Here is a 27,567-nt window from a genome sequence, read left to right on the forward strand (position 1 = left end):
AGGAGGAATTACAGGTGTTGCTATGGTTAACTTAAAGATCAGGATCACAGGTCAATATCAATATTTCCCTTTATTTTTCTCTGCTCGTTACGCTATTAGAAAGCAAATTTGTTGAATTTTAAGTTTATGGTTTGAAATTTGAATTGAATTGATTGGTACCAAAAGAGAAGAGAGGGAGAGAATTGGTCCTCTGCATTCACACAGACTCGTACAAGAAAGCAAGCATTCTTTTAAAGGAAAATGATTCGACTGCACCGAATTCACGGACAGAACGACTTTAGTTGCCATTTGATGGACACGACGACTTTAGTTGCCATTTGATGCATTGAAGTGGGGCCTAATGCACTCCATCCGGGAATCAAAAAAAGAAAAAAATTACTGATTCTTGATTTCCAGTTCTATGAAAACAAAACCTAACCAAACATGCCCATATACTATCCCTCAGTCGACCACCTTCAATACGTGCTTACACCTATTTAAGAACTACACCTTCTTTGAGCCAAAACGGAATAAACCTCAAATTTTCAAGCACATATCAGCAAATATGTCAAACCGATGGAATTTCCTATCTAGGGAAAAATTGCTGTGATCCATCCATTGTAATGTGCCTAAGACAACAAAAAAAATTGATGGAAAACGATAGGCATAAATATCATATCTCTGGAAAAACACACATAATATAGTCTAAAGCCATACAAAAACCAGTACTTTCCTTTGCTAGAGGACTCGAGTCTCTGCGACACACCTAAAACTGACTCATACGAAGTACTTTAGGGAGTAAAAACTCCTTATTTTAAGTCACGCACTCAAAACTTACCGAAAAGAAGACAAGCACTCAAGAAACAAGGCCATCATTCAATGACAATGAGGCCAATTGATCAGCAGGACTGCTGGCTTGCTGCTGCTGCTGCTGAGTAACATTCCTCAGGACTTCCATGGCCTCTGCAACCTTTGCTTTCAGCGCTTCCGGTGACTCGAGCAAGTGCAACACCTCCGTCTGATCCATCTCCAAGAGCATGCCAGTTACCTTAGCTGCATTTTCAGGTTCCAGCTGATCCACAAGTGGGTACAGGTTTTCGCCCAACATCTACAATCCCAACACAGAAAACTTGTTATTAGTCCAGAACACAACAGCCAGAGGCAATAAATAGCTGGCTCCAATAAAGAAGTTGTCATCAGTAAGCATCTACGGATGGTTGTGGTATATATATAATATGAAGGCTTTCAAACTAGAATATGCAATTAAGGTGATTAACCAACGGAATGGCTAATATCTATTATCCGCTACTAGAAACACTTTAAATATTACTTTTACATAAATAAATTGCAAGGAGCAGGCACTGATACTTTTTTTTACTGATGAAACCCAAGAACCATCAAGGAAACCCATCCTCAAGGAGCACATCTACCTCGAAATGACTCACTATGTGACCTCTTATGACATCACTTCACTTCTATGTCCTCCACTAGTCCCACATTAAATGCTTAACCTACTACAGAGAATCAATGCCTCAGTAGTTACCCCGAGTAACTCAACATCAATGGTGATCACGTCTAAGCCATACTCAAAACCTAATCATTTCTCCCAGAAGCCAACTCAAGAGCCATGTGGGCTATCTCATTAATTGCCACCTTTTCTCTCTCCCATTTGAGATTGCCTGGGTTTCCACCTGGGCCAGCTCATCTATCCTCACTGAGTCTTGAGTAATAACTCCACATCACTACCTTGAACCCATAACCACCTACATTAACATAGAAGATAAGGAGGAAAATACTAGTAATAGCTATACATGCCATTACAAGTACTATTAATGAAAAAATAATAATCTTGATGAGTACCGATTTACTTAGCTTGATAAATAGATGGTGGAGAACAAGACGAAATTCGCACACGAGTTGCACATGTTTCAGCAGTACTTTTGGAGAAGAGAAAAGGAGAAATAAAATTACGAACTTTAGTAAATTACGATTTTTATTTATGCTTATTGTTATTTTTGGTAATGTTGTATTTTGGTAATTTTATGTTTTAGGATTTTTAGGCTTGCTTTATAATTAATTAATGCTCACCCCACCCCCTCCCAAAAAAAAAAAAAAAACAAACAAACAAACAAAAAAAGGAATTGTTTGCACCCATGAGGAGTCAAACCTTAGATTCGATGCTTCATGAGGCACCAGGGGCAAGTAACTTACCCACTTGAGCCAAACCCTTCGGATTAAATCTAAGCAGCACGGAAACGGATACGACATGAACACAGCGACACAACAAATTCAAAAAAATTAGAACACGGACACGGCAAATTATAAATATTATATATATATATATATATATATATATATATATATAAATAAATATTATATATATATATATATATATATATATATGACGTTGTACTTTAAGAAATTAAGAATAATATTAGTTTTTACAACCTCATAATGAAGAAAAAAAATTTGTGTTTTGCTAGGAAAAAGAAAGAATGGTAGAAAGAGGGGAAAAAAAAAACAAAGAAACAAAGAGGCTTAGGGTTTTGGTAGAAAAAGAATTAGGCCACAATTAAAAATAAAGGTAAGAATCCATAGAAGAGAAAAATGTTCATGGGGAATAGAGGAAAAAGGAAAAAGAAACACAAAAAGAAATTTATTGTGAAAGGAAAAAAATAAGTATCTAGGATTTGTGAAGAACAAGAAGAAGAAAAGAAGAGGATGAAGGGAGAAAAGAGAAGAGAGAGATAGAGAGACCATCCACCGGTAACGAAGCTTGGTTGGTGGGAGAACAAGAGAGTCAAAGATAACCGTGCAAGAGTTCGAACCTTGAACAAAAATATAAGGATAAATATCTAATTGTTTTAATATAAAATTATTTTATAAAACAATTTCTTTTATGTAATTACCATCATATTGCTGAAAGTTATTAAACAACTCCTAATATTTATACTTCAACTCAACATTGTTTCTAAAACTTGCTTAAAAATCCCCAAGAATGGGACATGTGCGTCGGACACGTATCCATGGCGTGTCCAAATGTTCAAGAAAATATAAAATATTCGAACACGTCTTTTGGCATGTCCGACCGGCACGTGGCAAGGCGTGTCCGGCGCGTGTCGGTATCCGACATAGATTCTTTGCCCTTTTAGGCGTGTCCGTGCTTCCTAGGACTAAATAAAGGGTTAGGCTTTTAGGTTCATTTGTAATCAGACAATTCAACTTCAAATATTGAATTATTAATGAGTTTGAGAACTCTCCTTCGTCCCTTGTTCTTCCTCATTGTCATGCTCTTCTTGACCACTCTGTCTGTCCAACCTATCTAATTTCTCACCCCATTTGTCTGTTTCTCACCTCCTCCTTCTAGCCTCATCTCATTCTCACCCTTTCTTTCATTATGGTTCTAAATCATATATCAAAATAACCCTACCAGTCATGCATTAATAAACCTATCTGTTTACTCCTCCCAAAAGTAAATACTTAATGCTTACCGTCCTCTGATCCGTTGGAGTAGCATTTGCAAGGGCAGAAGCCAAAGCTCCAACTGGAACTGGCTGAGACATTCCTGTGTCACGCAGCTGCATGCCACCCATATCATATGGAACAGAAAGCATGCCTCCAGCAACACCTGGCATAGAAACGTCAGGTAAGCCACGCCCCGGGGAGTAACGGTAGACACGCCCCCTAGGAAGCATCTACATTGAAAACAACCATTAGATGATGAGTGTCCCCTGTTAGAACAAAAACCCAAAAGGTAGGAGGAAAAATAATAAAATAAGTAAATAAACATGACCAACAATTGTTCATTTCTGCAGGAAGTAATAAGAAATAAGAAATATTTGCCTGCTGCTGCATTAGCGGAACTGGCTGTTGGTTCTGCTGCATTGGAACAGAACCTGCACGTCTGCCACCACGATGCTGCCCCTGCTGTCCCTGCTGAACCATTGGCATAAAGAAATTTGGCATGGGAGCCCCACTAGGCCTCATACCAGGAACCAGTTGTTGCTGATACCCAAAACCAGGCTGACAAAGTATCAATGCAAGCACAGAAAATATGTCACCAACATGTTGAAGTTAGAAAAGTACCGCCAACATCACAAATTCAAACAGTAAAGTATGAAATAGAGAAAATTGAACTTGTAACAACAATTTCCTGGCTTTAATCTCATTTCCTGTTCCAAAGCTCCAAGCCTCAACAAGGAACATGAAATCTTTGCAAGTAGTAGTACTCCGAGTATACCACAAGTTCAGATTGTACCAAATCTCCAATAAAGGATAATTATGTACTTAGTTAATTATGCAGAACTTAGAATAGTAGTTTCGTTAATTGAAGCCTTGAACATATGCATGAGCTACAAATAAAATGTGTTGGGAAAAATGCTTATAACGGAGGATGGCATACCTGGGGAGGAATGATAGGAGGGGCTTGTCTATAGAATATTTGTTGTCCAAGACCTGGACCACCAGGAGGGTACATCATCATACGAGGAAGAACTGAAGGTGCCATTGAAACTGGATGCATTTGAGAAAATTGTGCCTGCATAGACAATAAAAGCAACCATTGATATATCATTCTTTACCACATACACAGATACACAAGCAGTCGATAAAATTGATGCAGAAAAGGGCCCTCTAAAACAGTGTGTGTCATTCATCTGAGCAGCATTTTTTTGGTGAAACAAGTCTGAGAAAATGAATTTTGATTTTCCTTCACAACAAGCAATGAAGCATTAACGAGAGAAACCCACAGTTTTTTGTCAACTTCATGAGAACCCCAAAATTTTCTTCTTCATTTTTTTTTTTTAATTTTTTTTTATTGTCTCTTTTAGTTGCTGAGATTTTGGGAGCAGGGTGAGGTGTTCTTCTAAGGTTGGTAAGAAGCTGAAAACAATGCTAAAAAATGTACCTGCAACCTTGCTCTTCTATCTTCCTTTCTTTGTGCTAGTGCAACATAAAGAGGTTTGCTCACTACCATCTTGCCATTCATCTCCGAGAGCTATAAAAATAAAAAATCAGTTGAACTTGCAGAAGAGTTTCATAATTGAATAAAGTCATATCAACTTACAGCTCTAGATGCCTCTTCAGGAATTGCAAACGCGACAAACCCAGATCCTCTACTTATGCCATTAGGGTCTCTCATAACCTGTTCAAATATCCAAACAGCAAAATATCAACAAAATGGCTAACATGGCCAATTATGTAGGTGTTTTACAATTCAAAAAATAGACCCCACCTTGCATGAAGTAATGGTACCAAATGGAGAGAACAATTCCTTGAGTTTATCGTCACCAATGGTATCATCTAAATTTTTAATGTACAGGTTCAGTCCTTGAGATTTATCCACAGCGTCCTTCACAGTTTGTTCAAACCGCTGTTTCAGTTCATTTTCCCTTTCAGATTTTTTTTGGGCTCTCCCAACATACCAGTCCTTATTATCAATTTTTTGTCCATTAAGAGCCTCAACAGATTTAGCAGCAGCATCGGCATTCTCAAAGTTGACAAATCCAAAGCATCTAGAGTTTCCATCCTCATCCCTCATCACTACTGCACTAGTGATTGATCCAAATTCGCCAAATGCTTTCTTCAGATCTTCATCTGTAGTCAATTCTGAGAGATTCTTTACAAAGACATTATTAAATTTTGTCCTGTCCGTAGCCGTTTCTCTCTCCTGCTTACGAAGGAAGGGCCCAACATATACTTGCTTATCATTCAATAGCATACCATTCAGCTGTTCGATAGCTTTTTGGGCACCTTCCTCACTGTCATATTGCACAAAACCATATCCTTTTGACTGACCCGAGGAATCCGTAGCTACCTTGCAAGAGAGAATGTTACCGAATGCGGAAAATGTATCATGCAGTGCTTTGTGGTCAATTGCCTTATCCAAATTCTGCAAAGCCCAACAAACATGTAAACTTGACCAGAAACAAAACAAATGAAACAGCAGGAGGAAAATATTGAAACTGGTCACATGAAAACAAGATGACAAAAAGAAGATACTCCTACCTTTATAAATATATTTCCGGCCCCACTTTTGCGTATACTAGGATCACGATGAGAATACATTATCCTGATGGACTTTCCATTTATAGGAGTGAAGTTCAGCATCTCCAATGCCCTTGCAGCTGTATCAAAATATATATAAAAAGTAAAACATGACAATAAAACAAGGAAGAAGGTGCCCCACTCAATGCACAACTCAGAGACAAACACTTGAAAAATTGTCAATTCCAACAAAGAAAGCAGCATGCTCCCTGTGTACAGGATGCTCCAATTGAGCACACTAGCACGAAATTCAAGGAGAAAAATAGAAGAAAAAAAAAAAAAGCTTCTCACGATGATAGAATGTTGCATGACAAGACGCACTGCCGATGGTTTCACCTTATTCATTGCTATTCGGCTTGTAAGTGATGAAGTTTCATTCTTTTAAGGTCTGCACCAAACGATAATTGCAGTCGAACCGCAAGTTGTTTCCACAAGATACAAAGTTCCGGTGTTTAAGTTTCTACCTTCCCTCTTGGTCCTTTCCTTTTTTAAATTGGCTTTTTTCTTATATTAAATCAAACAGCAAGGGGATGCATGTATATTAAATCAAACAGCGGATCCCCAAAATTAATTTCTGTCCAAATGAATTGTGGAGATATTGTTGTAACCAAAAAAAAGTTACAATAATAATAAGAAGAAAACCTGCAATTCTCTACACATATTATGACTATAAACCTTGTTCTACATTCTCCTTTTTCGATCTTTAAAGTTACTAAATTCAATTATTAAATACAAGAAGCTATAAGTTTCTCATTGAAGATATTTCTTGATGTGAAACAGATGATGCAATTGGAGACCTCAATATGATTATTCAGTTAGCTCCTTCACCAAAATAACCATATCCTAGTCCTACATTGCAAGAATCAATTGATTATTAACTGTTCTTATTATAATTCTGGTATAGGAACATGAAGAACAATTCTGGTATAGGAATATGAAGCTATGTGGTGAATTACCGTTTTCTGCGGATGCATGAAACAATAAAAAAGATTGAATCTTTATGCACAAAACACCGAATAAAACTAAAGCATATCAACCAAAGAAACAACAAATACATTAAAGAATCAAGCAGAGGACTAACCATCTTGTGGGTTGCCATAATTGACATACCCATAGCCGAGTGACTGGTGACTAGTCAAATCCCTACAAACTCGAACGGAGACCACCTGACCCAGCTGATTAAACACATCATAAAGCTGTGAATCAGTTACATTCAGCTCCAAGTCGCCGACATATAGAGATGTAGTGACCAACTGGTTCCCAGCAGCATTCATCGGCTGAGACTGAACTTGAATCTGTGCCATCTCAATCGAAACCCTAGGAATTTCCTTTTCTTCAAAAATTTTCAAATTTTTGGTTCTTTTTTTAATATTTCTTCCCCCTCCTCCTTTTTTTTTTTTAAAAAAAAAAAAAGCTGAAAATACCAAACCCTATAAATCACGAAAGGAAGAAATAAACCCTAGAAGTTGAAATTTTTGGAAGATTTTCTTTTCTTTTTGTTGGATAGAGTGATAGATAGGGGAGAGGGAAGGATAGAGAGTGATAGATTGCCGGAATCCGACTAAGAGCGGAATGAGATCGCCGCCGGGTGCAACGGCGACGCCGGAGAGGCGGAGTTTCTAAATGTGAGATTGGGCAGCTTCGAACTGCACACTGCAATCAAAGGTGCTGGAATCTTTTATATAGTTGTTAGGTTGGTCGTTGTACAAAACCTAATATGATCTAGACCCACGAAATATTGGCCGTCCGATTTGCAGGTCACTCCACGTCATCACAAAAGATAAACATAAGTTTTTTTAAAAAAAAGAAATAAATTTAATTAATCTCGGCAAGAAGCCCCATAAACAATTGAAGAAGTATTATTGAACCATAATTTAACTTGCAAGTGCGTTGTTATCTTAATAGGACTCGTGTTGGACCCCAACATTCTTGTCGAAAAATTACAATTTAATCCTATTAACACTTTGTCTGGAATCAAAATAAATTTAGAATTTAAAATTAGAATTGGAAAAGAAATTGAATTGTAACTTAAAAAAATAATTTAATTTTGGCTCCAGTTTAGGATGAGAGAGAGAGACTTGAAAGCCGTCATTAGAGGAATAATTTTGGTAGAAAAATAATTACTTTCCAAATCCACTCAAATTACATCATCATCATCATCATTATTATTATTATTATTATTATTATTTTATTTATTTATTTTTTTTTTCGTTTCATAATCTTATATTATTTCTTTTGAAATCACTCCAAATTCATTCCATTTTGAAAATTTGTTTCTAGATATATATTATGAATATATAAAGAAAAGTGATATAATTGATGACTTTATTATACTGATTAAAAACTGACCTTAAAGAGGAGTTTTGTTGTAGGGCTTAGTGATTGGGATAATTACTGAAAAGATAAGTTTTATTTTTAGAAGGTTGACTTTATTTAATAGAATAACTACAAAATAGTCTTCATTGCTTAAACTCTAAATAAAAGTTGCTAACTCTTTGCACCCTTTACCTACTATTACTATATTAGTTGCCCCTCTTTTTATTTGTGATGTTAGTTGATCATGTTGCAAAAGTTTTTAACAAAACCAGATATGAATCTTTTGTAACAAAAGTGCTTTGGTAATTTAATGGGGCAGGCAAATATGTGAGTGCGTTTTGTTTTATTTTATTTTATTTTATTTTTTTATTTTTACTGCAAATATGTGTTGTTATATAATTAAATTGAATCAAGAACCAAAATTGCAAAGTAGACTAGGTTAAGAGGAAGAGTAATATTACATATGGATTGAACTAAGAGGAAGAATAGTATTACATATAGACCGGACTGAACTGATGTACAATAATACTAAATTTTTTTATTTTTTTATTTTTTTGACCCAAGTTAGCTTTGTCATTGCATTGAATGCATAAATGACATAATGTGTTTAGAACTTCTCTTATTCACAAAGTCTAACCCAGGTTGATTGTGTATATTTATCTTTTTTTTCCTTCAAATGTCCTGCTGAATTTTATATATGCGGTTGGTTCACAAACTAATTTCTCAATAGGGTGTTTCAATTGCGTATGGGCAAGACCTGAATAAACCAGTTTGAACGCTTGAATAGAACATGTCCAAGTGGGGTCTAAATGGTCTTTTTACTTGAATATATTTTAAAAAGAGAGGCCTTGTTCGATTCTCTCTTATTCACAAAGTCTAACCCAGGTTGAATGCTTGAATAGAACATGGGTCTGTAGGCAGGGTGAAATCTTTTACTTAAATCCAGTCCATCCCAACATAAGCCCAGAATTGACATACACACATGCAGGGCCCATTAGTAGTTTTTTTTTTTTTCTTTTTTTTTTTAGTGTGTGTGTGTGTGAGAGACAGGTTTGACACTTTATTCAATTTATGCTACTCTAGCGCTCAGAAGTCAAAACCCGCGCTCTCAATTCGATTCCATTTTCACTGTTTATGTTTAATTTTGTCGCTTTCAGACTTCTGTTTTTGAATTCACTTTCGATCCTACTCCCATTTTTATGTGACTTAGATCGGACGTAAGATATGTTGGGTTTTATTTCAATAATTCATGTAGAAATCAAATATACTGTAATTAATTAAAGAGTAATTTAGATATCATACCTGATTAGAAAATTCAACTTTAGATACCTTTAAGAATTCCTTAACGCCCTTTGAGAGATCTGAAAAAAAATTAGAGCGCTTTACCCCCTTCTGAAAGTCGTCGATATAATAGGACTGAATAAGGGTTTTAAAACCCTTATATATAACAACAACAGGGGAGGACGGCTTCTCTACAAACAAGCATATTTAAGTCTCCCTTCCTATCATGGAAACTTAGATATCAATGGTTAAAATTAAATCACACCAAATAAGTTGAAAAACCACAATCCAACGGTATAAAACCATACTCCCAATTAGACCACCAAATTGGAAAGTACAACCCAATCCATCAAGTATCAATAATCACATTGCAATCCTATTTTAGAAAACGTAGTACATAGGACTATAAAATAATTTTTATTATTTAAATATATATATATAAATTCCAACAATCTCTCACTTGGTCCATGCATTCTAAGTTTTATAAAGTGACACTGTGGATTGCAACACACTTTATAAAAGTCGAGTGGCCACTCATTTTTATTTAGAAAACACAATTATCGAAATTGATGGATTGAAACTTTAGAACACTCTCCTCCATAAATTTCCTCAATAGTGGATTATGAATGCGTAGACAAGTAATATATTAGTCTAAACAGTTCCATGGTTTCAAAACTGATTCCATCTAGGATTCAAGCAAATATAGTGGTTTTACTGTATTTCATGAGATGTACAAACTGCATGGGGTCTAAACGCACACCTCACTATCAGTCCTGCTTCATACCATCGCGGTATGTCACCTAAACATATTACAGCAAACCACCAACCTTCTGTTCAGTGTGAGAGTTTACCGATATGGAGCCAATCCCATATCTAGCCCAAGCTATCCATCCTACTTCATACCATCGCGGTATGCCACCTGAACATATTACAGCAAACCGCCAACCTTCTATTCAATGTGAGGGTTTACCGATATGGAGTCAATCCCATATCTAGCCCAAGTTATCCTCATGGAGTGTGAAAAACTCCCACAGGCAAAATTTAATATTTATGTTTAGATTTATCAATCTGATGTCAATCTCACATCTAATCCAAACAACCTCATGAGTGAAATACCACTCCCAGACAAATCTTATATTTGGATTTACCGATATGGCGTCAATCTCATATCTAGCCCAAACAACCGTATGAGTGAATTATCACTCTCAGACAACCTTTAATAATTATTTTTGATTTATCGATGTGGTGCCAATCTCACATCTAACCCAAACAACCTCATGAGTGAAATATCACTCCAAGCAAACATGATAGCACGTGCATAAACCATGTATATCAAGATAATAATAATTATGCATCATAACTTTATTTTGGATGCAAATAACTGTCACCATAAGGCGTAAACAAACTAACTGCAATGTAGCATATATAAAAGAAATACCGGACATCATAACATAATAACTCTCGAACACCTATCCGAATCACATGCTTTATAAATACTTTATTATCTTTGGCTGAAGACCTTTAATGAGAGGACATGTAACAATCTTTCTATACCCATATGGGGAAATCTTAAAGGCACTTAAACCTTAACTTTCTCATGCTTGAAAATAAACTTTATGTCAATGGGCTTATTACGGTTGGTCACCGTTAAAATTTTTCATATACTTAATTAATATAAGCCTTTTGAGAAAGTCCAAATATTTCAGTAGCATGATCTATGTGGATTCTAAAGCCAATGACATACTTTGCATACCCATGTCTTTCATGTCAAAACTTTACATAAAATTCTTAATATCATGTATCACATGAATGTTATTGCTACCTTGTAAAATATCATCAACATATAGGACAAGGAAAACAAAATGACTGCCACTGAACTTGAGGTATATGCATTTATCCATAACATTCTCTTTGAACTTACAATTAATTACCATTGTATCAAAATTTTGGATACTACTGCTTTAAACTTTACTTAATCCATAAATGAGTGATAATGAAAGAATGACTTTTAAAAAGTCGTTTAATTAAGCTAGAGAAAATCTCAAAAAAAAATCAACACTTAACTTTTGCTTAAGCACTTAGCCATCAATTTTTTTTTTTCTTATATCCACCAGACATATCAAAATTACCAACTACAGTATACTTCCAAGCTCTAGAAAATCTCCTAAGCTAAACTGGCTTAGGAACTAGATTGGAAACTGAAAGAAAGGTCTACAAAGGAGAAATAACTGAAAGGTAGGAATATGAGCTTTAACTGAAACCACTAAAGAAAGTGGAATGAAGCTTGGAATAAATAGAACAGATGCTGAAAATACCTTTCTACAAAAAGAAACTACAATATCTTAAACTCCCACTGGATTCACCACTCTCATTACATATGCATGACATATTCCAATAATCCCCATAGGTCTACAGGACAGTAAAATCTCGAATTCTTTAATCTTTTAAGATGTCTAATGAAATAATCATTGGTAATGTGAGTGTTAAGCTCCTTAATATCTGCATTATATAACTATGTCTCTATAAGATATCCCTACACTTTCTATTTTCTGCAACTTTATTCTGTTCAGGAAAACTAAGAATGGTGTATTGTGGCACATTACCTTACTCTTTAAGTATGTATTGAAAAATACAACTATTTACACCTTCCTTATCATTCTCTCATTAAAACTCACCACCTTAGTCTGATCTTAAAACCATAATCTTTATACCAACTACTTTCAACTTTAGTCTAGTAGATTTTACACACATCAAGTGCTTCGGACTTCTGGTGGATTAAGTACACAATCATACCTTGAGAACCAATCAATGAAGACAATGAAATACCTTTGCTGCAAACGAGCTACAATAAGAAATGGACCACAAATGTCAGTATAAATATAGTCTAAAACCAAATGACCGACTAGCCTCAAAATTGCGTTTCTTAGCATTTGTCCTTTAACACAACCAACGCATAAAATTTGTGGCCTAATAATCTCATCCTTGACCAAGCGTTCAAATCTCTTTTGAAAGACATTCCCCAAGATCCTATGTATAACATAGATGAATCCTCTCTGACCAAAACACGATTTTATTCGAATGGTATCGAGTCAATTGAAAAACAAGAAGCAAGTAGGATCACACCTGAATCCACCCACCATGTTTATACCTATATTTTTACCAAGTTAGGCTCAAATATTAATATGGTAATTTTCTTTCTTGCTTTGTTTTTCTTTTCACCACAATAACCTTTTTCTTTTGATATCCTTTTATTTCTACATGATCAACATTTATCATTCCATGATTAATGTTTTTATTCTGTTTAGCCTTATTCACTTTCTTGCCGCCTAATTTCTTCATGAAACTATTCTTACTATCACCGCAAGATAAGCTGACTCAGTTTTAACACCCTTGAGTCGTTTCCATTCAATAACACAAAATGCTAACAGCTGGTTAATGCCACATTTAACTTTTTGTGAATTATAATTTATCTTGAAAAGCTGAAAAAACCTAAGCAGAGAATAGATCACCATGTAGACTAATTAACTTATTAGCAAATATGATTCTCTACTACCTCAGATCATTAACCAACTTGCACATCTTATAGATGTACTCCCTCACTGAACCATTACTATCATATCTCACTAACATAATCCATGTCAGATAATAGTATTGTAGTTACTTTTTAATACCCATTAACTCTTTCTTGATCAAATCAAGAAGCTCCTTGGCAATATCAAAACTAGAATACCACCCTGAATAGTATCACCAATAGAAGTATAAATTAATCTAATGGCTTGGTAGTATCTGTAGTTCACTTAAAAAATGCAACAACTTTTCTACCTAAGAAGACAATACACTGGGCATATGGGTTTCTTTCTAAAACAACAGACACGTAGTCCAAGAAATCCAATATAATATCAAAACTTGTCTTCTAGGCAGTATAATTTTAACCATTCAATGGTTCAATCCCTATAAGATATCTTTAAATTGCGGAAGCGTCTGTAACCTGAATAAATGTTATATTGAATAACATCACATAAACAACATATAGTAATATATCTCAGCTTTAGGGATTATAACTTTAATTCGTGCTTGGGGTTTTAAGCTGAATTTATCAGGGTGTTTTACTATGTGCAAAACCATCCACCCCGCGGGAACAAATAAAATGCCATCTAAAAATCACATTTTGGCAGAATTTTAGATTTTATTTTACCCCCAAACCTGCGATCATATCGCACATTGACCTATTTGATTATACTTGAATTATTGCTAAACACTTCCACTACCTTTTGGTAAGAGGGTTATTTAGTTATAATCCAAGCACTCAAATATTCTACTCACTTATTCCACACTAAGACATTGATCACCTTTTGGCAGAACAAATGCCCTCATGTAGGTAAGTGTACTGTGAGACCTCAATAAGACCAATGTCTGAAAATTTCAATAAAATAATAACCTCCATGAGTGTGTCACCTTTTGGCAGACATCACCCACTTTAGCTATTACCTTTGAAACAGTCACTTTACCGGTCTTCCTAAACCCCAAGGAAAAACCCATACTGCAGAAGTTCCATTTATTTAAGTTCAACAACTTCTTTATAATGCACATAAACTAAACCTAAATATTAAGAAACACTTGATTTCACTGTAATATAAATGGCTTTAATACAAATAATAAAATAAAGCCTCCTCATACATCTTAAGAAATTACAGTGAACAATATAATAATAACATGCACATCAATCAAGATTTAAAATCTCAATTATATATATACTTTAATGAAAATAAAATAACAAAACTTGATGCATGTATATTATATATCCAACAAACAATTTAAAGTACTTTGAATCTTTAAATCAATTAGGTTAATAATACTTACTTATGGCACGCAAGCTCCCATAAGTTTTCAACTTAAAATTGAACAAGTATCATTAATTACTCAATGTGACTAAATAGGCACACAACCTCATGTCCCACTCAAAGGTCACTGATTACATGTAATATAACATGAATTAAAATTCTAAACCTGACATCAACTAGGCAAAAAACAAGTCATACTTTAATACCTCATTGACCATTTATGCATTTGATGCGTGAATGTATAAACACATTCAAATAAACTAATCTATTTTAAATTCATGAAAGTAGAAACTTCATATATATATATATATTTCTTTAGTTCTTTAGTGTTAATCGCACTACTAAACATGCAATCTTGCATATCTATATATATATATATATATATATATATATATATATTCAAAACATATATATTCACAATACAAAGGCTTGCTCACAAAACCAATCAGTCAAATATGTGGGCAAGAAAAGATTTACATCACTTGTACATGTACATCTCTAACCCATGAATTAATTATGTATTCATACCTATATATGCATCCGTAGGACTAGTGTTTCTTAGCAAGCTTTCATCATAATATAATATTATAATATTTAAATAAATAGTTTGTGTATTAAAATCAATGCATTTGTTTTATATATAGTGTAGTCCCTTTGCAATTAGGTATTTTGCTTGCCTTCTCATTTCAAATTGGTGCGCTAGAGGGATTCAATATGCTGCTGGTTTCGTAATGGTGCCCCTGGAACCAAATCTATGGCATGTTGAATGTTGCAGTCCCTCTATTATTCTTAGCAACTTTTAAAGTGCGGATGGATGAGAAGCTTCGTCTACATATTGACGGATTGATGATTAATAATCAGCTACGTGCTATACTCAAATGACATTATATACTTGCAATTTACATACCCATATATGTTTGCATACAAACTGATTGCACAAGAAATTGATGGACAAGAATCTCGTTCGGCGTGCACAATTTGATCACAAAACAAATTGATAGCAATCTGTGTACTACTTTATTTATTGTTATATAAAGTATTTTGTTTATATAACAAATTGATTTTAATAAATTGATTGCTTAAAACAAAACAATAATCAATTCATTAAAAGACAAAATGTTAATCATAAAGTATAAAGTATTATTTATACTTTATATAAAGTATTTTGTTTATTTTGTTTTTAAACCGAAGAATTAATTACTCACCCACGAAAATATGAATCAATAACATATTTTGATTTCTACAAATCCTAACTTGGCTCTGATACCAATTGTTGGGTTTTATTTCAATAATTCATGTAGAAATCAAATATACTGTAATTAATTAAAGAGTAATTTAGATATCATACCTGATTAGAAAATTCAACTTTAGATACCTTCGAGAATTCCTTAGCGCCTTTTGAGAGATCTGAAAAAAAAAATTAGCCTTCTGAAAGTCGTCAATACGATAAGACTGAATAAGGGTTTTAAAACCCTTATATATAACAACAACAAGGGGAGGACGACTTCTGTATAAAGAAGTATATCTAAGTCTCATCAAATAAGTTGGAAAACCACAATCTAACGGTATAAAACCATACTCCCAATTAGACCACCAAATTAAAAAGTACAACCCAATCCATCAAGTATCAATAATCACATTGCAATCTTATTTTAGAAAACGTAATACACTATAAAATAATTTTTATTATGTAAATATATATATAAAAATTCCAACAAATATTCCTATCGTACCATATTTTTATACAGGAAACTATGGTAAATAATTTTTTTTTTTTTAATTTAAACTCCCTCTTTTGTCTTAAATCATTCCAGTACAACAGATAAGAAAAGCAATAATTTGTGGCTAAGCAGTGAATTAGTGAATTGTATATGGTAGGTGAAGTGAAAATAGAAAAATCTTAAAGCGATTTGAATGATTTGATAGAAGAATTTAGTTCCAGCTGTACATAAATTAAGGTTGGGCTGTTCTTTTTATATCGGTTATACATTCAGGGTAAACAACCAGAAAATTGCTATACGGACTTATCAGTGGTCGTCTTTAATTTCTACAGATATACGAGGGTCATTTATATTGTGAAGTCAACTAGAAGATCTCTTTGACTTTGACCATTTCGTTGATTGTGGATCGTTATTGAGCTCTATTATATGTAATTTTTAATTACGAGACATGATATTATGTGCTGAAGGGATAAAAATAAATAAATAAATAAATTGAGTAATTGTTGTGGTACCTCTCATAGCGATCTCATAGACATACCTATATGTTATATTCGAAAATATTGAATCGCTATATTACAACTGAAATTAAAAAAAAAATAATTTAAAAGTTGTATTAATTTTCTTTCGAATTTAATTATAAAGTACCGAATCAATGTTCCCAAAAACAACAATATTATATTATGAATCTATGATAGTGTATCAAAACAATATAATCAGACAGATTGTTACTTCAATAACATACAATATTTTGCAAATGTAACACCTATTTACGTCCAAAATGTCAATAGCTAAATATATATATGCATATTTCATTCTCGAATTAATTAGTATTACACTTTCAAAGGAACAATATCGTATTATCAAAATAAGTTTTTATGTATAGCAATGGTAATGTATATGGAATAGAATATGTTTCTCTTGGCATGCTCAAGTTTACCAAGTCAAAAAATTTTAAAAATAAAAAAATAAACTTAGTGTATGAAACTATTGTCATTAATCACTTTACCTAAGTACATAGGATTGTTTCCCATTTTAAATGTATGACCTTGACATCATTAAGTAAGCATCCTTCCCTCACCCTCCAACCAAATTTTCAGAGGAATTATTAGATGGTCCCTAGACAAGTCTGGGTGCAAATAGGCCTCTGCTCTGATTTAAATTCTCGAAACAATGTATCCATTGTCATTGGTCAAACGCTCAACAAGAAATCGATCAGCTTCTTTCTTCTTCTTTTTTCTTAGTTCAGATCTTCAACTCTTCCTCACTTGCTTCAATGGTTCCGCTTCATGTGTTGTTCTTCCCACTGATGGCCCATGGCCACATGATACCAACCCTAGACATGGCCAAACTATTCGCGTCTCGTGGTGTCAAAACCACCATAGTCACCACCCCTCTCAATGCCCCTATCTTCACTACCAATAATTTGTGTACTGAAATCAACATCCGTGTCATCAAGTTCCCTACTCTAGAGGCTGGCTTGCCGGCAGGAGTTGAAAATGCGGGCCAAATCTCCGACGACATGACTCCAAACTTCGTAAGGGCCACCATCATGCTCCAAGAGCCACTCGAGCAAGTCCTACAAGAAGAGCAGCCCCATTGCCTAGTCGCCGACATTTTCTTTCCGTGGGCAACCAAAGTTGCAGCCAAATTTGATATTCCGCGTATAGCTTTCCACGGAACAAGTTTTTTCGCGGCCTGTGCTTCAGAGAGCATGAGACTCTACAAGCCTCATATGACCAAATTCTCATCTTGGACCGAACCCTTTGTCATCCCCAATCTTCCACACCAAATAGAGTTAACTGCAATGCAAATTGCAGTTGCAGAACATGATGATCAAGAAGATAGCCAAACAGACTTTAACAAGTTGGTAAGTGAAGCTATAGAGTGTGAGTTGGCAAGCTATGGAGTTATAGTCAATAGCTTCTATGATCTTGAACCAGCTTACGCTGATCATTACAGCAAGGTGTTTGGAAGGAAAGCGTGGCATATTGGTCCGGTTTCGCTTTGCAATACGGAGTTTGAAGATAAAGCATGTAGAGGATCAAATAAAGCATCTATTAATGAACATGAGTACTATCTGAATTGGCTCAACTCGAAGAAGCCCAATTCGGTTATTTATGTTTGTTTTGGAAGTATAGCCAAGTTTAGTACTTCCCAGTTGTGTGAAATTGCAATGGGGCTTGAAAATTCTGGACAACAATTCATTTGGGTTGTGAGGAAAGGAGGGAATCAAGAAGGAAATGAAAACTGGTTGCCCAAAGGATTTGAGGAGAGAATGGAAGGGAAAGGACTAGTAATAAGAGGATGGGCAGCTCAAGTGTTGATTCTTGAACACGAAGCGATTGGGGGTTTTGTGACACACTGTGGATGGAATTCGACGCTGGAAGGAGTGTGTGCTGGGGTGCCAATGGTGACATGGCCCATGTTTGCGGAGCAGTTCTTCAATGAAAAGTTGGTGACTGAGGTTTTGAGAATTGGGGTTGGTGTTGGTGCTCAGCAATGGAACAGTGCTGTGACTGACGGCGTGATGAGGGAAGCGATAGAGGAGGCAGTGAGGCGGATTATGGTGGGCGAAGAAGCTGAGGAGATGAGAAGCCGAGCAATGGCGATGAAAGGTAAGGCAATTAGGGCTGTTGAAGAAGGTGGATCATCTTATTGTCATTTGAATGCTTTGATAGAAGAATTGAGTTCCTATTGCGTTCTTGAAGCAAGTAAGATTTAAAACTCACATCACCCATGTATAAGTTGCTTTTATTTTTGTTCTTTGTGTTTGTTGGTTTTTGATCATCTTTCAAATCCCTTCTTCACAATATGTACTGTTCAACAGTGTCTCTGCCATATGTTAATTTTGTGACATTGATCAGTATGTAATAACTAGGAATGGACCACTCAATTTTTAATGAGACCACATTATTTAATATTATTTTTTAAAATCACCCCTCTGGTACAATTATCTGGATATATCTGTCATTATAATAACTGTGACATGAATTCTAACGACCCAAAAAGGAAATGCCGGATAGGAGACTGGACGCAGTAGAGAGAGAGAGAATGAGTCTGTGTAATGACTCTTAAGATATTTATATTGACTTAAAATTCATGCGGATCCCACAGGAATATAAATATTTATTTAACTTTAATATTTATATATTATATATATAAACATTACATGAATATAATATATCATATTTGTACCTGGTATGAAATGGTCTCCAATAAATAACAATTTCACTCTCATTTTTCCATGATACCAAGAGTGTGTGAATTGCTTCTCAAGGACCATTTATAAGTATCCGCGTAATGAATATTCACTATTTCGTAAATAATAGTGGATTTACAAGACGAAGCATTTTTCATTCGATTCTATATCTTAGGTGACACAATTGTCCTCATTTTTGGTCGATTTTATATCTTAGGTGACACGATTGCCCTCATTTTTGGTTGACTGACTTTCTTCACTGTCTGTTATAATTTATTTTCAATAATTCCTTTTTTGTTTTTGTACTGAACAGACTGAGTAGGTTGAGCCGGGAGAAGAAAATGTTCATGTTACCCTAACAACTGCAAAAAAATAAGGTTGAGTCTCTTTTTTAACATTGACACCTCCTGTCAGAAGTTGCAGCCAAACAGTTCCTAAAAAGTAAGAAAAAGACTCTATTACCCTTCAATATTTAATTGATGTTAATTATAAAATACCAAAATTCAGATAGGACGCTTTTGCCCTTCACATATTGGCAACAGATCTCACCTACCCCATCCGGGCATCTCTCTCTCTCTCTCTCTCTAACCTTCTCAGAGAGGAACCACCGAGAATGCCACCAACATCACCAGAGCTCCAAAGATCAGACGGCTCATATTCCTCTGCGGTATCAGAGACCCCGCGATCGTACACACCGTCGACAACAAATCATCCACCTTACACAGCCACGTTTCCGGAATCTCAGCCCCTTATTTCCGCAGCAACAGGTACTAGAGCAGCGATTAGCGGTGGCCGTTTTTGTCATCCTCAACACAAACTCCGTTTACCACAAATTCCGATGATTTCTTCGCGTCGGCGGTGAAATACGCCACGCGGCGGTGGTGGGTGCGGCTGGAAGTTGACCGTTGTTGGCAGCGGAGTTGATGGCGTCACCGGTTGGCATCGCCGGAGGGAAAACAATAAAAAACTGATAACTAATCAATAACAAAATTGGGTTATAAATATGAATTGTCATTTCTTCAACACTGTGAGTGAATTTTGGTTTTGTTTGGTCTGGTTTAACTCTATGTTGTTTCTCATTGATGATCATCCTAGATATTTCAAAGCAAGGTTGAATTTTTCTTTTGAAAATTTTCAAATTTAAATTTAAATTTTATAAATCTTTGTCATTTAATTAAAATCTTCATTTATCTTCTTTTTTTTGGGTTTCTTTTTTATTTATTTTTTGATCTCTGTCATGCTCTCTATTTCTAGATTTATATCATGTATGTGTTATTGTAATGGTGTTAATCTTCGTGATTTTGTTATTCACTTTTTCGAATTTAACGTGCTAATAATGATGTGATTGGAATTGGATACATGAGATCTATATAATTGCATATGAAATTTATTTTTTTTGAATATGGAATCAGTTTGTGATCGATGGAGAATCTGTCACTTTCTATATATATATATATATATATATATATATATAGATACACACACACGATTTTGACTATTTTGCGCTGATGTGTTCCGTTAATAAAGCCAGAGAAATAAATTAAGGTTTTTTTTGGATACTTGGACATTAAAATTAGTTAGTAAGGGCATTCAAGTCATTTTATAATATAAATATAGTTGTTAACAAGTTAAGGGTATTTAGGTCATTTTATTGAGTGTCTGGGTTAGAAAGAGCTTATCGGAAGTCTTTGTTAATTTTACTAAACTTGAGGAGTGTGATTGTTTAAAAATTAACTAATTATCATTTTACTGTTAATACGACAAACCTCAAAGGGTGTGATTGTAATTAACTCAAAAAATGATAATAAAACATCTACAAAATGGCTGGTTTCGAAATTTTACAGGCTGGGTCTGGGATAAGTCCAAATACTAGTTGGACTTGATTAAGGCCCAAGTAGGAATTAGGATCATGGTTCAGGAGGCCCAAGCTTGGCATCCTGCTCCACACTTTGTCATATCTCAATGAACTTCGTAAAATTGAAGATTAATAGTTCAAATTTCATAAGAACAAAACAGATAAGTGTGATATTTAGCTGTTTTTAAAAAGGAAAAACTTCGTTAATGTGTAAATATTAAAAAAGTATGAAATGCATGTGTTAACAACACTTGGTCAATTTAATTTTTATTTTTATTTTTTGAAGAGAAGAATATGATACACATGTGAACATTTTTTAAATATCATGCACATGTGAACTTCTTTTAAATTCAAATTATTTAGCTAATTTTCGAATCACAATTTTTAATGATTGAATCAATCGACTATATACTAAACCATAGTTATGTCATAGTACTCGTGACCTCTTTTTAAAAATGTAGTGAAAGAATGAAAAGGGCAGGCCAAATCCTCTCTAGTTGTAGACTAAGGTGACAAATATGTGTGTGTGCGTGTAGACTAAGGACACCTTTTATGTTTTGTCCAACAAGCCAATCACATTATGCCTACCTTTGACTAGAACATATAACATTGTGTTTGGGAAAAAGAAAAAGATTAAGTGAATAGTTAGCGGTATAATTAAAATATTAATCTTTGCAAAAGCTGTTTCTTGATGGGAAGGCACATTTGCTTCCCACCACTCAATTCAATTTTAAATCAGGATTTTTGTTTTTAACTATCCTCTGATCAGGGTTAAGCAACCGATTCATATGATTGACACAAAAACACCTCTATATATATATATATATATATATATTAAACCACTTAAAAAGTGTTTTCACTCCCATTATTACCTGAGAATATAAAGTGTTTTCACTCCCATTATTACCTGACAATATATCGAATCATTAGACATGTTTGGCATATTATATATATATATAATTTCCCTAATACTTTTAAATTTAACTAAATATCACCCCAAATATCTTTCAAAAATAACTATCACTCACGTTACAAATTTTTACTCCGTTTTTCACTCACACTTCAATCGTTAGTTGAACAGTTCTGACACCATATAAAATAACTTACGTATCCTTTAACTTTGTCAAAACAACTCTTTAACCTAAACTATTGAATTAAAAGACTAAAATATTCATAAAATTTTATAAATTTACAAATTATATATATAGATATACACAGACATATATATTATATATACACACAAACATATATATATATATACACACTGTTCTAAGATCAAGTAATATAATATATAGAAAGAGAGCCAATTAGGAAAAAAAATAAGTAGGGGCTAATTCAACCAACGAAAGATGGAATGTGTATATATATATATATTACACACAAACATGTATACTCCCATCTCTCTCCACCACCATCGTTCCTCTCTCTCCACCACCACCATCACAATTTCTTTCTCTTTCTCTCTCTCTCTCGACCACCACTATTCCTCCCTCTCTCTCCCCACCACAATACCGCTCTTTTCTCTCCCCGCCACCACCACCGATTCTATAACCCAACCTCCAAAATTAAAACAAAGTAATTTTTACCCAAATTCATCATCCGTCTTCGAGATGTCAACACACACAGAGCCTCGAGCCCAAGTCAAATAATCAGATCTAGAATGATACTTATCTTGTCGCAAGTGGATATCTGTGTATAGTGCACGATGAACGTCAACGGTTGGCTTGGTTAAGGAAGATGTCATTAGGGTCGCCGGAGATGTCGACTTTGTTTTGTGAAATTCGGTTCAATCAGTGAAAACAAAAAAATTATGGTCAATCAAACACAGATATGTGAGAATATGCTTTTGATTTGATACCAGATTGTGAATCTAGTTAGGTTAGTTCCAAAATTAAGAGAAGTAAGTTCTCCCGTGTTTTACAATTGACATCAATCATTGTGGATAGATGGTTATTGTGGTGGTGAACGGTGATGACGCGACGAAGAAATGAACTTAGTACGGAATTTGTCATTTTCCAAGGGTTGCGGCAATAGATGGCGACAACCGCTATTAAGGGTCTCTAAACAACGAGTTATGCCTGTTGTTTCAGAAAATGATCGGATCATCGCCAGAATCCGGTGACCTCTTCCCCGCGAAAGGCGTCAAGACCTCGGACGTCACCGTCGACTCCATCTGTAATATCTGGTTTGGCGTCTCCATTCCCACCAAACCACCACTGTCCAACGATCTATAGGAAGAGACAACCATTTTGATTCTCTAGTGCTGAATACAACCACTCATCTTCTCAATGCAGATTGTGAATTGAAGGGTTTAATTAGAACTGGTGATGATGACGATGATAGGTAATTGTGGGCCTCTGAGTTTATGGTGATATATCCCTTTGTGTGTGTGTGTGTGTGTGGTGATATATATATTTAAGCTGGGGATCTTGTTTGTAAAGTGATGCATTTTGTGATTAGAAAGTTTGTGATTATACATTCATCAAATTGTGATGGTGGTGGTCCTTGTTGAGGTGGGATGACAATAGTGGTTGTGGAAGTGGAGATGGTGGTGGGGGCTGCAAGTCCGTGGCGTGGGTGTGTGGGTTGTGGTGGCAGGTGGGTGTAATAATGAGGTTATAATGATCATTTAAGTAATTTGATATTTGGTGATAAATTATATTTTAAAATTAGGGGTAAATTTGTCATTTTATATATTTTTAACGAAGATTGTGATGAAAAAGTGAAAATGGATCTAAATGAAAATTATTTTCAAAAAATATTTGAGGGTGATCTTTGGCCAAATCTAAGGAGGTGTCGTTGAAATTAATTTTTTTTTTTTTTTTATACATAAAGTATAGCCACACGCCTAGAGGTTTGGCAAAAGAACACTCAGAGGAAACTTACCTGTTTTTTGGACAAAGACACCCCCTAAAGGTTTAAAAATGGACAAAGATACCCATTTACATGAAAAATTGATCAAATTACCCTTTAACTGTTTAGGAGACTTTTTTAATTTTATAATTTAATAAATTGGACCAATCTACCCTCATGAATAATTTATGTATAAAAAAAAAAAGAACTTTATATTGTTCACACTTTTTTTTTTTTTTAACTTTATAAATGTCCCAACTTCTTAAAAATGTAGACGTCTAAAATGATTTTTTGATTCAATACATATATTTCAAATAAATTATATTTTATTATTACTTCTTTTCTTTTTCTTTTTTTTTTTTTTAAATTAAGATGCTTAATTCTTTCATCTAAAAAAATTAAACCAATCTCTTTTCCTTAAAATTAAAAAATATGGTACCAATATAACTTTATGCATCTTTAATTATGTATAAAATATTATACATTTTCTAACATAAAAGAAAATAGGTATCATCAAAACTTTATGTATGCCTTTGTTTTTTTCCCTTTGTTTTATTATTATTTTTTTTCCTTTTTATGTTGGGAAATGCATAATATTTGATATATAATTTAAGATACATAAAGTTATACTGATATCATATTTTTTATTTTTAAGGAAAAAAATTGGTTTAATTTTTTTAAATGAAAGAATTAAGCATCTTAATTTTTTTTTTTTAAAAAAGCAAAGAAGTAATAACAAAATATAATTTATTTGAAATATATGTATTGGATAAAAAAATCATTTTAGACGTTTAAATTTTTTAGAAGTTAGGACATTTATAAAGTAAATAACAAAAAAAAAAAAAAAAAAAAGGTAAACAATATAAAGTTTTTTTTTTGTTACTTTTTTTTATACATAAATTGTTCATGAGGGTAGATTGATCCAATTTATTAAATTATAAAGTTAAAAAAGTCTCTTAAACTGTCAAAGGGTAATTTGGTCAATTTCTCATATATAGGGGTGTCTTTGTCCATTTTTGAACCTTTAAGGGGTGTTTTTGTCCAAAAAATAGGTAAATTTTCTCTAAATATTCTTTTACCAAACCTCATGAGGTGTGATTATACTTTAATTTTTTTTTTTTTTTTCTTTGGGGTGGTAAATGTAATATTTTGAATTATTGCACAAGTTTCCTTTATTTTCCTTGAAGTGCTTGAGTTTGTCTTGACTAGCATTGATAACTTCGTAAGTTAGTTGAGTACTTCACAAATGAAAGAAAACATAATTGTATGATAAGAATTGAATGATTATGCATTTGAATCTCCATTTTCTATGAGATTACAATTTGAATTCTTCAATAATACTTAAATTACAAGCTAAAATTGTCAACCAACACAAACAGATTACAATTTATAAACGATTATGTACATATATAAATGTCGATACTGCAAAAGTAAACCTATAAATAAATGTGGAAAATAAAAAAACCTGTAAATGTAATTAATTACAAATTGCCTTTACATGTTGGTAATTATGAGAAGTAATTGCAGCTCATGAAGTCTCTCATCAATTTGCTGCTGATTTCTCTCTCCCCTTGCGCGTACAGACAACGACGCCGTTTGAATTTCCGGTTAGTCGGTCCTTTCCTTTATTGCACGGTCCCACCATCCATCTACCAGAACCCACATCTCCATCCTCCATCATCAATCCAGAATCCCAATCACGCACATCATGTGATAATGATACGTGCCATCCTCAAATCCCCTCCATCATCTCGTCTCTCTCTCTCTCTCTCTCTATCTCTCTTCACTCTCACTTTCCTAGTGAGAGAAACTAAAAAGAAACCCTAGAGGGAGAAACTCAGTCCTCACCCTCACTGTCTATCTCTCTCTAAGTTTTTTCTTCTCTCTCTAAAATGAAGACCAGCACGAAGCTTATAGTGCTCCACCCTTCAATAAACAGACAAGGAGGTCCTCACCGCACGTGGCTTCTCGTTTTCGTCTCTCTCTTCATGTTCGCCTTTACTCTCACTCTCATCACCACCAGGGACGCCGTCCCCTCCGCCGCAACCGCCGCCACCTCCGCCTCCTCCGCACTACCCAAACCCGTCTTCGACGCCCTCCTCCACTACGCCGCCACCGCCAATTCCACCGCAGCCCGGATGTCCTCCGCCGAGCTCCACTACATCGCCGCCGTCCTCCGCCGCTGCGCCGCCCCCTGCAACCTCCTCGTTTTCGGGCTCACCCACGAAACCCTCCTCTGGAAATCGCTCAATTTTAAAGGACGAACAGTCTTCATCGACGAAAGCGCTTACCTGGTCTCCAAACTCGAAGAGCAAAACCCAGAAATCGAAGCTTACGATGTTCAATTCACGACCAGAGTGAGCGACATGTACGATCTTCTCGAATATGGAAGAGAGCAACTTCGAAACGAGTGTCGTCCTGTGCAAAACCTCCTCTTCTCGGACTGCAAACTGGGGATTAACGATCTTCCCAATCACATATACGAAGTGGGTTGGGACGTGATTTTGGTGGACGGGCCACGCGGGTACTTTCCGGCGGCGCCGGGGAGAATGTCGGCGATATTCACCGCCGGAGTGCTGGCGAGGAGCAAAAGAAGCGGCGGGGAAGCGGGCAAGACGAATGTGTTTGTGCACGAAGTTGATAGAGAGGTGGAGAGAGTTTGCAGTGATGAGTTCTTGTGTAGAGAGAACCTGGTTGAGTCTGTGGACTCGTTGGGTCATTTTGTGGTGGAGAAGATGGACTCTAAGAGTTCCGAATTTTGTCCAAACTCTTCACCAACATCAAGATCATCATGGATTGATGATTGAGATGAACATTGTGATTAATTACTTGTATAATTACATATTTCTCTTTTGCTTTTTTGTTTCTTTTTCTTTTTCTTTTGGTACTTTTCCGCCACTAAGGTATGGTGTAATTTTGAAAGGTTGATAGTTTAAACTTTAAACAGTTAAAGGTTCTACTTTAAAGAACCAGTAATGAGATATCAAGTTCTGGGTGTTCAAATTTTTAGGTGTGTTTGTTACCATAGAAAAGGTGGAATTTTTTCAAAAAAATTTGAAAATTTTACTACTATTTTGTTGGGGACCCAGCAAATATAAACCAGGCTTATGAGATATGAAGTTTGGGTGGTCAAATTTTAGCTGTGTTCTCTTCCCGATAAAATGTGGGAGATTTAGATTTTTTTGAAGTTTTAAACCAAGGAAGCCTAATACTTAATGCATTTGGAGTGAGTTGAAGCAAGGACCATGTAAAAATTCTCTCTCTCTGTCTCTTCTCATTCTTCCACAGCTTTCTCAGATGCCAAACAGTAGAAAAGTGGGAAAATCCGGGAATTGGGTGTCGGTAGTGAAGGATTGATTAATGCTGGAAAGCGAGGCGGATAATAGACTGTAACTTTTTAGAATACTGTGTGTACATATACATATACACCGCTACAAGGCAGCACTAACGCCTGCATATTAAAATGAGCACGAGTTT

The 27,567-nt window shown here is 34.8% G+C and overlaps 3 protein-coding genes across 3 annotated transcripts; 2 read left to right on the forward strand and 1 right to left on the reverse strand.

Annotated features, from left to right (window-relative positions):
* Positions 1-626: 626 nt before the first annotated feature.
* Positions 627-7,695, reverse strand: LOC132294102 (polyadenylate-binding protein 8-like). The gene is made up of 9 exons (XM_059791834.1): positions 7,106-7,695; positions 5,986-6,104; positions 5,213-5,869; positions 5,045-5,122; positions 4,886-4,975; positions 4,382-4,516; positions 3,823-4,002; positions 3,471-3,674; positions 627-1,087 (listed from the first exon to the last, which is right to left on the reverse strand). Exons 1-9 carry the CDS (start codon positions 7,326-7,328, stop codon positions 836-838), a joined length of 1,938 nt encoding a protein of 645 aa, XP_059647817.1. The 5' UTR covers positions 7,329-7,695; the 3' UTR covers positions 627-835.
* A 9,623-nt stretch (positions 7,696-17,318) lies between these two features.
* On the forward strand, positions 17,319-19,119 carry LOC132285937 (scopoletin glucosyltransferase-like). Its single transcript, XM_059788177.1, has one exon. The coding sequence runs from the start codon at positions 17,457-17,459 to the stop codon at positions 18,903-18,905; it is 1,449 nt and encodes a 482-aa protein (XP_059644160.1). The 5' UTR covers positions 17,319-17,456; the 3' UTR covers positions 18,906-19,119.
* A 6,705-nt stretch (positions 19,120-25,824) lies between these two features.
* LOC132294103 (protein IRX15-LIKE-like) lies at positions 25,825-27,093 on the forward strand. Its single transcript, XM_059791835.1, has one exon. It carries the CDS (start codon positions 25,983-25,985, stop codon positions 26,895-26,897), a length of 915 nt encoding a protein of 304 aa, XP_059647818.1. The 5' UTR covers positions 25,825-25,982; the 3' UTR covers positions 26,898-27,093.
* The last annotated feature ends 474 nt before the right edge of the window (positions 27,094-27,567 follow it).

Source organism: Cornus florida, unplaced genomic scaffold, assembly GCF_030987335.1.
Source record: "Cornus florida cultivar Cherokee Brave unplaced genomic scaffold, ASM3098733v1 CherokeeBrave_3.0.0_Hap2_Chr02, whole genome shotgun sequence".
NCBI classification, from domain to species: Eukaryota; Viridiplantae; Streptophyta; class Magnoliopsida; order Cornales; family Cornaceae; genus Cornus; species Cornus florida.